Source organism: Paramormyrops kingsleyae, chromosome 7 (genome assembly GCF_048594095.1).
Source record: "Paramormyrops kingsleyae isolate MSU_618 chromosome 7, PKINGS_0.4, whole genome shotgun sequence".
NCBI lineage: Eukaryota > Metazoa > Chordata > Actinopteri > Osteoglossiformes > Mormyridae > Paramormyrops > Paramormyrops kingsleyae.
The window spans coordinates 23180122-23192220 of record NC_132803.1 but is presented as its reverse complement, the minus strand read 5'-3'; the positions used below and the strand labels follow the sequence as shown (position 1 = coordinate 23192220).

Here is a 12099-nt window from a genome sequence, read left to right as displayed (position 1 = left end):
ATCTGAAGAATATGAATGTTTACCAATGAAAGGGCTCACAATTTGAAAGGTTACTTGTACAATAGTTCCAGTGAAACACTCTCCTCTAAATAATGTAGATATTTATTGGAGAATGGAGGTCAGCCAGACTACAGAGGAAGGCTGGTCATTGGTATGAGGCCATTGGCGGTTACTGTGGAAACCCTGAGAAACGCTCCATAGCTTTTGGCTGACTTTGTTCACACTCCTAAGAAAACTGGTTCTTTATCATCTTGCTGGTGAACTGTCTGGAATATTACACCCCCTGTCATCACTGTAATTTTGTAGTGCTCTAGAACACAAAGCTCTGCATGGTCCATATTTTGGTAATATATAATTATATCCAGTTTTTCAGAGAAAGCACAGGGACCAAGGCAGAAAGTACCCTGGATGGGATGTCAGCGCATAGCAATGCAAATAATAATAGGCACACACTGAGCACAGGCTATTGGGCTACAGGAAGAACATGGGGAGGGAACCAGAATAAAAGCCCCAACTCTGGGAACACGCGGGTCACAGCCATACCCACTAAGCCACCATGCTGCCCACAACTTATGATTACAATTTATGACTCACTTAAAATTATTAAGTCAAATCACTTCATTTGTTACATTACTTGGCACTTGCTAAGTGCAGGACAAGACAGAAACGCAAATAGCAAGTAACAAAAAAATGGTAAAATACAGCATCGTGCTAATAAACAATGATTATATAAATAGCAATTAATTATATTAATTGCTCATATTAATTATGTACAGCAAATTGTGTCAGGAGACTTTATCAAAGCAGTTTGCATTTAGGCGGCTGTTTACGTCACATATGCTATTCTCCCTGAATGCATAGATCTGAGTAGATGGCTTTGTGGGGGGGCGTGTGGGTGTACTGACAAAGGACGTGTACCGTCTACCTGCAACCGCAGAGAAACACGAAGAAATTCTCAACTTATTTTTAACAACAGAGTTGCCCCAAGGCGCATTACATGGGTGTGTTGAGGTACATTACCACACCATTAAGACAGGATAATACAGAAGCAGGGAAGAGGGAGGATAAAGAAATTCCCTCTTTTGGAGTTTTACATGCAAGGATGTTAAAAGTGATGAGAGCATGTGGTTGCACTGAGGACCAATCAGCTTTGATCTGGGGATTTATTAATGATCAGAATTTGTGATTTAGCAGCATTCTTCATGACTGTTGTGTGCTGGGGAGTGCAATGGGCCTTGGTCACGTGTGTATGAAGGGCCATCGCAGCCGTTTCTGCTGGACTCCCTAGTTCTGAAGAAGCGGCCAAAGAGCCCTCATTGTACAGTCAGCAAGGTTACTTGCATCTTCAAACGTCTGACATGTGCAGATCATGAGCCAGGTGGACAATTGGTGCCCACATGGCCTTTTGACTTTCTCACTAATTAATGTGTTGCATATATTTTAACCAAATGGTTTGAGACTTGACTTGGATGTCACACAATAGGTATGTTGTTTAAGTGCAGTGGTAACCCCTGGGAGGGGGGGGGGTCTGTTTGCATGTCATTTTATTACTTTAAAGCTTCCCAATAAACTATCCAGTTTAGCCCTTTTCTTGTTGCGAAAGGCAAAGTACAATAAATAAATAAAAACTAGTCACAAACATATTCCACCTTCGAGAGTAAACGTTTAGCATGGAGGAACCACAGCAGGAGTGGAATGAAATGACATTTCACAGCACCTATTAATAAAGTTTTAGAAGACACAGCAGGGTAAGTTTATTTCAAATAAGTACTTTGTGCAGCTCTTTGGCTTCTTGTAATACTTACATCAACACTCCAAACCAAGAGAGGAAAATGGATTGTCATGAAACTTACTGGAAAAACAGCCTCTTCACAAGTTCGCAGAAGGCAGGAATACCCAGAGAGTTTCCGGTGCATAGAACCGTCTGCCATGCATTTCCTCTTTTCCAGACATCAAAAAGTTAGTGTCAAAAATATCCTCTGGCTCTGCCGTCACGGGAGGACATGCATCACCACAACACAGGTCTTGGGAGGCAGAGATAAGCAGCTCTGCATGTCGCTCCTCTCCTCAGTTCATAGGAGAAAGATTAATTTCCCCTTGTTGTTTGACAGGGGCTAGAGGGTGAGAGAGCCTCCACATGTAAGCAGTTCAGTTTAGTTTTCCTCCCCCCTCCCCCATCATACCTATTAGTCTTCTTTTGGCACTGAACACTGTTTGTCCAGTTTCTCTTTAAAAATAGCCCAAGAGTTGTTTATAAAAAGAAGTAACTTATAATTTAATAGAACATCTGAATTTAACTTAATTCTCTTGTCACTGGCAGCACATTAGCTTATTGGGTGTCATTGTCATCTCACAAATTTGGGGTTGATGCTTTGAATCTTGTTGTGCATTTCATGCATGTTTTCCTTCCCAAGCCCAGCGTAGAGAAGGTACTGATTCCACAAGCAGGGAGTTAAGGGAAGAATTAAACTCACAGTCTGGAGATTTTTAGCTGCACAAAAAATGTAGGCATGACCTTCAGAGAGTAATAAACCAGAGAATATGTTATATTTTGACAAACTAGAATCACCTTACTCCAGAACTCAGGGCACATGTCGAAATCTATTGAACAAAAAAAAGAGTTGGACATGTCCAATTCAGATTCTGAATTCTCTATGTTCTCTTTGATCATGCAGACCCAAAATCCTCCGGCGAGAGCCTCTGTGCAGCCAAAGAAATCAGCTTCTCTCACTGTGAGATTAACACTCACAAAGCAGGTGGCACCGGTGCGGTTTCAGGATGCGATCTAAACGCTTGCTGTGACCAGTCCGCTGGTGTTTTTAATGGGCATTTTTGATCTCTCACTCTGAGGGATTCCTCAATTCCAACCTTTTTTAAGACACTGCCGTCATTCCGGTCCCAAAGAAATACAAAGTGCACAGTCGAAATGACTACCACCCTGTGGCTCTCAGCCCCATTGCCATGAAGCTGTTAGAAAGATTTTCAATGGGAGACATAAACAGCAATGTCCCAGACAACTTAGAAAGCTCCTATGCTAGAATACCGTTTGTAGATAATTGCAGAAGTGGATAGTTCAGGTCCAGAAAGTAAGAATCCAGACCAAGATTTTGTTTCAACCAACCAGTTGAGTACTGTTACTCTTTATACTCAAACGGTTGGATGAAACAAAATCTTGGTCTAGATTTTTACTTTCTGGACCTGAACTATCCACCTCTATATATACTTAGTACAATGATACCCTCAAGGATTGTTACCAGGATGTTGGACTTGGGAATTAGCACCACCATAAGTCATCGCTCTTTTGACTTTTTCACCAGTAGACCCCAGTACATGTAAGTGGGAAACAAAACCTGGTTGACCGAGACCCTTAACATTGTCCTCATGATTTCTGATCTCCTTGCTGTACTCCCTGTTCATGTGTGTGGGTTAGGATGCAGCTCCTATTGCACCATCCAGTCTGCTGATGATGCTACTATCGCGGCCTGATCGCCAACAATGATCTGTCAGTCCATACAGAGGAGGTTAGTCTCCTGCCAGGACAACAATGAATCCCATAACATCAGCAATATCAAGGTGCTTGTAATCAATTTCTAGAAGGTGAAGGCGGACCAAACTCGTTTACATCGAGGAGGAAGCTGAGATGAGAGTCAGCAGATTTTAGTTCCTGGGAGTCACTATACCAGACAAACATATTTGGACACAACACACAACCGCAGCAATCAAGGAGGCCAATGGCTTTACTTCCTCAGTGCCTGAGGAAGGCCCAGGAGACACTAGAAGCAATTACCAACTTCTACAGATGAATGATATAATCTATTCTCACTGAACGCTGTGCATCGTGGTATAGAAACTGCTTGGCTTGGTCCTGCAGAGCACTGCAGACAGTGGTGAAGATCACTCTGCCATTAACAGGACACTGCCTTCACTTCGTGACATTTATGCTTCACGCTAACTGAGAAAAGCAGGTAGCATCATCTTGGAATCCAGTAACTCTTCCTCCTGTGACTTACTTCAGGTGCCAAAGAAGCATCAGCACTTGAACCAGAATGTTACACACGTGAATCATTAGGCTAATCCACAGCAACTCGGTATAAAATATAAGAGCAAAATAGATCAACTATTTTACACTATACTATCTTTTATGTTATTAATGTCATTGCTGAGTATTATCTTTGTATGTATGTATGTATGTTCTGTATTATTTGTTCGTGTTACTTGGTGTTTTGTGTTCTTTTTCTGATGTTACTGCTCACTATTGTTTTAAATGCACTGCTCAATAAATTCGCAGGAATCACACGTTTAGCATTACATATATGCCAAAATTAAAACGTGCCCATTTCTGGATTGCAGTTATACTCCTAAACGGTAGGTGGCAGTACATTTTGATGCGTAAGCATATTACTACATAATAAAATAGTACTTTAGGCCTTTATGAACGCGAAGTTTAATTGTTCGACTATTGTTGTAGCATATAACATATATTATGTGTAACAAAAAAAAATTGTTATTAATGTGGACTCGGTAGCTGTTCTAGTAGCGTTCGATGGGAATCTATAGTCCGGAAGTGGAATTCATAAACATGTGCCTGGCTCTGAACAGTTCACGAACAGAATTAGAATAATGTTACAGAAAACAATGCGTATGGCGAAATGTTGCCTTCTGACTCAAAACAAACCTGTGTTGTTGCAGGCATTCAGGCACTCATTTACTACTTTTCGGCTATTTTCATTATTTCAGAAGACATCAGTTAGTTGTATGGAACACAGATGCAGTATACAACAAAACTACTTATCCGAGGCTGCGAGATATGCTTTGGTTAGAAGAATCGCATATTTATTGCCTAAACAGAACCTAAATTCTCTGAATCTACGACGTGAATTCTCGACTTCTGCTCTACTCAGAAGCGAAGCGGTGGGAAAGGTACAATCCAGCCATTATCATCTTGTGTATACGTGCAAGGTAAGGGGCACGAAAGATAAACACATATAAAGCCATGTCAGTGATATTATAGTGACGAGCATGAAATAATCGTGCTGTTATTAGACAACGGTCCATGCGGATTTGTCTTTGCCGGACGTTCACATTGTGTCATTATGTTGCTGCTTAATAAATGCTCCTGTCAAAAGAGGACTTTTGGCAGTTTTGACCATGATTTTTTCTCTTCTAATGTATCCAATTACATATTTACCGAAACGATTTACGTTGAGTTGTGCGGTGTTACACTACCGTCCTGAGATTGCAGCTACATATTTCATTACACTCCATACAGGCAATCCTAAACGTGTGCTTTCTGTTTTTCAGGTTTGCTCAACCAGATCAATGAAGAAAATATCCAAAATGGCATATCACAGAGGAGTCGTCATAGTGACCTGTCCTGGCTGTAAAAACCACCATATAATTGCAGACAATTTGGGATGGTTTTCGGACCTTGAAGGGAAAAGGTGAGGTGTAAGAACTTCTCCAGATATGTAGAAGGTTTTAAAAATGAGTACATTTAAATGTCAAAAAAAACCTGCCACTTAATCAACTGATCAAACTGATGGATGATAATTTAATGTGGGTGAAAATTTGGCTGTTGGCAACATTAAATTGCAATGTGAAATGCTGTTTGCTACAGATGAATAGCTTTTCAGGGCAGGAATTGTATCTGGTTACTACACCATACAGGAACATAGAGGAGATCCTGGCAGAGAAGGGGGAGAAGGTGAAGAGGGTTGCAGGTGATGAAGCAATAGAAGTTGTGGTAGAAGAATTTGACAAGAGCTCTGCGAACATGTCACATGAAGAAAAAAGCCCTAAGCCAAATGAAGGGTCGGAACAATCATAAGACCAGCTTGTGTTGTATTAAGTTGGTTCTTCCCGAGCAGTAATGGGGGATTTTTAAAAATGTATTTATGTATGTATAGATGGAAACAAGTAAAGTTGTTCTTATTTTTGCTTCTTTTATTATTAAATTCAAAAAATAATTAAAAAAAACTAGCATTGTTATTAACACAGACACACACGGTCCCACAGTTATTTTGTAAATACATTGATGTTTCTGGACTTTGATAATAATCTTTAATAAGATTGATTGATAGATAGCTGTACTTTATTGATCCCAAGAGCAAATGTAGCTGGATTCAAACACAAAGTGCAAATATACAACCGCAATACAAAATAAAAAAAAAATGTGCATGACAATACACAAAGGGTTAAGCAAATTAATAAATATATAAAGATATATAAATTCAGAGGTGTATGTGTGATGTATATAGTTATATACAGTAGTGTTTTATGGCTGAGGTGGAATGAACCTGTGGGAACAGCTGCTCCAAGCTATCGTCCTGTGGAGACGATGGGCAGGATTCTCCATGATGTTTCCTAATTTTGCCACCATCCTTTTCCTTACAATGTTCTCCAGAGGGTCCAGCGTCAATCCGGTGATGGAGCTTGTCATCCCGATGAGTTTGTTCAGCTGCTTGGCATCACATAAACTTAACCTTGCTTCCACAGCAGACCACAACATACACAAGTATACTGCGAATACGGTATCGATTATGCGACAACAGCCGCACTTTATACATTATCAGATGGACTTTAAGTTTTATTTATAAGTATAACGTGTTCTAAGTGCTGCATCCAGAGTCCCATGAAGGCTTCTGTCGCCATTATTCTGTTCTAATTCTTGTAAAGAAATGTACGATTGCTTCTAGCCTCGTCCGCGAACGTAGTGTATGTTCTTTACCTGCCGCGCGCAGTAACCGCTTTCCCGCGTTTGCGGATTTTAGCGCCCCCCCCGTCCCCCGTCCCCTGTCCCCTGTCCCCTAGCGGCGCGCGGCAGCACAGCTCACCGCCGGAGTTTGCGCAGTGGGCCGCGCGGACGCAGATTCCAGGCGCGCGAATGTTGGCGTGTCGGCCTCCTGCACCACCCGTGAGCCGTAATCAAGCCGTAGTCAAGCCGTAGAGACATTCAGGAAATTAAGCGGCCAGCAAAATATGGGGCTGACCGAATAAGCGCGACCTGCAGCCGGCGCCCCTCTAGCTATTTTAATTACTATTTCCCTGCCTTGGGTAAGGAAGGGCCTAAGCTTGTCTGCGAGCAGGCAGTTCGGCACGATGGCCTCCGCCGTGTCGCCCTCGGAAGTGGAGCGGCCGAAGCATCACCCGTTTCTGATAGGGGTGAGCGGAGGGACCGCCAGCGGGAAGGTAAGGCGCTGTCAGCATGCAACACCCGGGACTATGCCGCCGTCCGGCCGCCCGCCGCAGCCAGCGCTGCAATGGCGAGTACGCTTATCTAACAATGCAAGTGTTCGCCTTCAGCTCCACGTCACAGTAATAGAAAATAGCAATCGTCATATATTAAATATGTAGCTCCTGGCTTTTAAAGCTGTACATGTTACTAAATATCCGTATTGGCGTCGAGTGACAAAATGTAAAACTAAGGAAGGGTGTCAGAGGCGTTCCCTGCAACCAGCAGATATCTTTTCCTTGTTATTTATTATTAATAAAGCGCGTCACGCTGGACATCAGCTATATATAACGTTAACTACTTAGTATTTAAAATAACCGCTTTTATTTATCTAGTCACTCATATGACTTGGGGCAGTTACCTTTTGTAGCTGCCTGTCTGATTCTGACCGGTTTGTCGGGATCTTGTTCTTGACAAGCTCTCCGATTATAGTGGTGTGTCATGTGTCTCATGATGTATGAGCGTGAGCTATCATACAAAACATACCTACAACACTTCAGGTCCTTCAATATTAAAATTGCTATAACGGATAATTAATGTATTTTGTAAGATTTAATGTATAGGCCTACGCTCCTGTTGCCCTCAAAGGGTGGCATGCCTACTATAAAAATGGATTTAATTATATGTGCAACAGCCATGGTCGTATTTTAATCTATTACTCTAAGTACGATTATGTCTTTGGGGACAGTTATGCCCACAGTGCGACTTTAAATGAGTAACATGGCAGCATTATCTGTCCTGCGTTTAGTTTGGAAACGTTTCTGTTTCTTAAAACTTGTCTTGTGTCTGCATATGTGATCTCAATAAAGTGAAGGCTTAAGGACAACATGTCATGCCTGAAGTCTGAACAATTATCATAGATCAGGGTAGCATATTTTAATAATTCCCGAAGCAAAAATGCTTACCCAAGAGGATAAAAAACTGATTACTGTTATATTCATAAAGTTTTCATTAAGTTTGAAGTCAAGATGTTTTACATGTTCTTTCTGCTTCATTTGTTCTGTTTTTACAAAGATCTCCCAAATAGTTCCAACTATTTTCATTCGATTTTCAGTCATATCGCTGTTTTAGTTTCTCAGCACAGAGTCCAGTTGACTTTGGCTGAACACTTTGATTTTGTACAGGGCTGTAGGATGTTTGACGCACATCAGTCATGGAAATTTCTCATATTGCGATGTGATATCACGCTGCCCCAGTTCTGAAAGCTTCTTGTCGCTGTCTCCCAGTCCACTGTCTGTGCAAAGATCATGGAGCTGCTGGGACAGAACAAGGTGGACCATCGCCAGAGGAAGGTCGCCATCATCAGCCAGGACAGCTTCTACAGGGTTCTGACCACTGATCAGAAGTCCAAAGCACTTAAGGGCCAGTACAACTTTGACCACCCAGGTATACCCTTAGAATGTGCTGCTCCAGTTATGACGCTTCGACTGACTATATTTAGACTTTACGGTGGTGTGATAGTGATGCTGACTCGGCAGTCATCAAACTTTGAATTTTGATGTTCTGGGCTAGCAATAAAGCGATTGATACTTTTCACTGCTACAGTATTTAACAACATAATCATAAAGTGTATTTTTCCTGTGTGTAACCAAATATTTAATGACAGTAGTTACTTATCACCTTAATATTCGACATACAATATTTTAAACTTGCGTTGGGTTCATCCAGAAATTTGAGGAACACCTCTGTCTGAAAATGCCCTGCGTTCATTTTTACCACAGTAATTGTGTTGATGACTGATTCTCAAAGCAGTACTTTTTTAAAACCAAAACGCAATTATATGAATAATGCTTCATTTGAATGGTTTTATTAATGACATAAATCCTATACTAATGATATAAATTATTTTTAATACTTATAGAATATAACATTTTATGGGTTTATGTTTTGCATGCCGGTTTAGGAATTGACAAAACATTATTTATTTTTCGTATAATGGATTATACTGAAAATGAATAATACTAAAAAAAATGTAACCCTAATATACTGTTGTGTTTTGTTTTCTAGTAGATTATTTTCATGGAGAGACTTGCATTTATTTAAATATTCCTTTCCTGGTGATTCTCTGACACAGTGTCATCATTGTTGATTCACAGATGCTTTTGACAATGAGCTCATGTACCAAACCCTGAAGGATATCGTGGAAGGGAAGGTTGTTGAGGTTCCGACGTACGACTTTGTCACCCACTCCAGGTAAGAAGGAAAAAACACGACTAACAGTGACATTTGAGCCTTGAGAAAACTTCTCTCTATGGGACATGTTTATGCTCGCAATAACTTTTAATAAAATTAAGAATTTTTTGTGACATAACACTAATTAACTCTTCTGAGACAAGAATAATTGTGTATTAAAACATACATCGACCTTGTAGTCATACAGTCTCTGTTCACATTTTGTGTGTGTGTGTGTGTGTGTGTGTGTGTGGTCAGGCTGCAGGAGAGGATTACAGTGTACCCTGCCGACGTGGTTCTGTTCGAAGGCATCCTGGTTTTCTACACGCAGGAGGTCCGGGACATGTTCCACATGAAACTCTTTGTGGACACGGACTCTGACGTCCGTCTCTCTCGGAGAGGTATGGGCCGTACTTGTCCCTGCATTTCCCCGCTCTCCTGGCTCTCAGCACCAGGCTAGCCTGCCTGGTTTGCCGACGTCTGCGGCTCGACTTACGGCCGGCGTTGTTTCTGCTCATTTTTCAGTTCTGAGGGACATGAAGAGAGGCCGCGACCTGGAGCAGATCTTGACTCAGTACACTACTTTTGTCAAGCCTGCTTTTGAGGAGTTCTGTCTGCCGGTAATGAGACGCCGACCTGCTGCAGGTTACAGTAACTGTGTAAAATAAACAATTGGCGGTTACTTTGTAATACTTGGATTTACTTACTGTTAATGAAAAGGCCATACAGCGAAAAATCCGATATTTTAGAGTCAGTATATGTGGATCCCTGTTATTGTTCATGCTTTATACTGTTTGGCAAAATAAATAAATGTAGGGAAGGTTAAGTATATAAGACCATTTAGAAACACCACCCTGCTAAGAAACTATGCAGGTTGCTTAGGGATATTTGAATGTGCTGTATTGTATATATCTGAAGTTGAGCACCTCCACACAGCTATTTAAAGACCCTTTACCATTTCCCTAGACCAAGAAATATGCTGATGTCATTATACCTCGAGGTGTTGACAACATGGGTAAGTCATTTCAAAGGTCAATCCTTTTCAGTCTTCAGGCGGCGTGTCACGTTTGAATGTTCGAATTGTCTCGGTAAGCCAGATAATTCAACGATAAGTACTGACTGAGAGGTCCACCGTCTCTTGCTCCTCCTCCTTTCCCCAATCTCACTTCAGTGGCCATCAATCTCATTGTGCAACACATCCAAGACATCCTCAGTGGGGACATTTGTAAATGGCAGCGGAGTTCAGTGGGTGTGCACGGCCGTGGGTTCAAGAGGGTCATCTCTGACCAAGGAGACACTCTCCCAGGAAAAAGGATTTCCATGGAGCCCAGTAGCCGGCCTCACTGAGGGGAGGAGCTGGGCGAGCCCTGACACCACCTAGGTACCAGGCCGTCGTCAGGATGCCGAGTCACACGCAAAGGTAGAGAGTGACTTCAGAAACGAAGGAACACCAGGTCAGCTGAAAAGAGTAATTCTCAGTCTTCCTCTTACCACATCCAGCCAATTCCATACAAGCTGTTTGGAAATAGACAAACCATGATATTTAAGGATTCATAATAATTTAAATGTGCACCAAGACGTAAATTCAGAGATATTTATCTATCAGAACACACCAGTACAAAAACCAAAACCCCCCACCTGGTAGTGCAATGTACAGAGAATTTCCTTGAATGTTGTCTGATTACAAAAATAATTTCGTCTGATGACCTGCCAGGTGTGGATTTCAGACTCTCCATAGGAAATTGACTTGGTAAACTTAATCACTCCTTGAGTTTTCCATTTATTTACAATATTCTTCATGCTCCCCATCTTAATTGTAATTAACTACGGAATGGTCATTTTAAGTAATAAGCAGTTAACATCTCTTCGCTTTGTATAAGAGATGATATTTGTTCTTTGATTTTCACCCAGGATAAACATGAAAACGTCAATAATGGATGTTTGTCTGATGTTGCTAATCATTACTCCTGTGGACTTGTGTTAGTACAGAATGTCAGCTGACTAATGTAGAATGATAATAGTACAGTCATTGTCTTTTCTTTTTTTGTGTCATTTTAAAATGACGAAATAAAAGGCTTCCATAGGTGAATGTATGCCAGTTAATTCTGTATATTCAATTTTCAAATTAAATATGTAATAATATAAAGATTGTTTCCATTTTTGAGAATTACAGTGACAGTACATAAGAATTGGTGACCATGCAAAGAAATATGAATGAATACAGTGCTTAGCCAAGCAGCATCCCACACAATGTAAAAAAAAACTAGATTTTTCCGCTGGCATTTTTTGCATATGCTCATTTAAATACCCAAGTAAATACCCCCAGTGTCCCATGGACAGGTTCCAGAAGGGAAGCTCTTTTCTGGTTCAGTAGTTAACTGAAGCCAAGTGCTATTACATTGTTAGGGGTTATTTTCCGAGGGCCCCCGCTGCGTGAGGGCTGTGTGAGCGTGGGACTGCGGACCATGCTGACAGGCCTCAGAAATCTGTGATTTCTGACCCAGTGAAGCTTCTGGATGGGTAGACATGAGAAGGAACACCATCAGTTGGATTTTATGGAAAATATACTTAAACTGCTAAAAGTGGTTGTGTTTAGGTCGACTCCACACACAGCAGCAGGCTAGACTGTCCAGGCCTCAGTCTGAGACACAAATGTGCAACAACTTGGCCAAAAATGCATTAAAAATAAAAACATC

General features: G+C 41.3%; 1 protein-coding gene across 1 annotated transcript; it reads left to right on the top strand.

The window, feature by feature from the left end:
- The first annotated feature begins 6815 nt into the window (after positions 1–6815).
- Positions 6816–11549, top strand: uck1 (uridine-cytidine kinase 1). Its single transcript, XM_023807991.2, has 7 exons — positions 6816–7188; positions 8458–8617; positions 9328–9424; positions 9662–9804; positions 9929–10023; positions 10370–10418; positions 10575–11549. The coding sequence occupies exons 1-7, from the start codon at positions 7099–7101 to the stop codon at positions 10748–10750; spliced, it is 810 nt and encodes a 269-aa protein (XP_023663759.1). The 5' UTR covers positions 6816–7098; the 3' UTR covers positions 10751–11549.
- The last annotated feature ends 550 nt before the right edge of the window (positions 11550–12099 follow it).

What these genes read in the sequence shown, in the direction of transcription:
- uck1 (XM_023807991.2), top strand. Translation starts at nt 7,099, where the DNA reads ATGGCCTCCGCCGTGTCGCCCTCGGAAGTGGAGCGGCCGAAGCATCAC. An exon ending in GAGGGACCGCCAGCGGGAAG is followed by an intron (nt 7,189 to 8,457) that starts GTAAGGCGCTGT and finishes GCTGTCTCCCAG; the next exon opens with TCCACTGTCTGTGCAAAGAT. An exon ending in CGTCCGTCTCTCTCGGAGAG is followed by an intron (nt 9,805 to 9,928) that starts GTATGGGCCGTA and finishes CTCATTTTTCAG; the next exon opens with TTCTGAGGGACATGAAGAGA.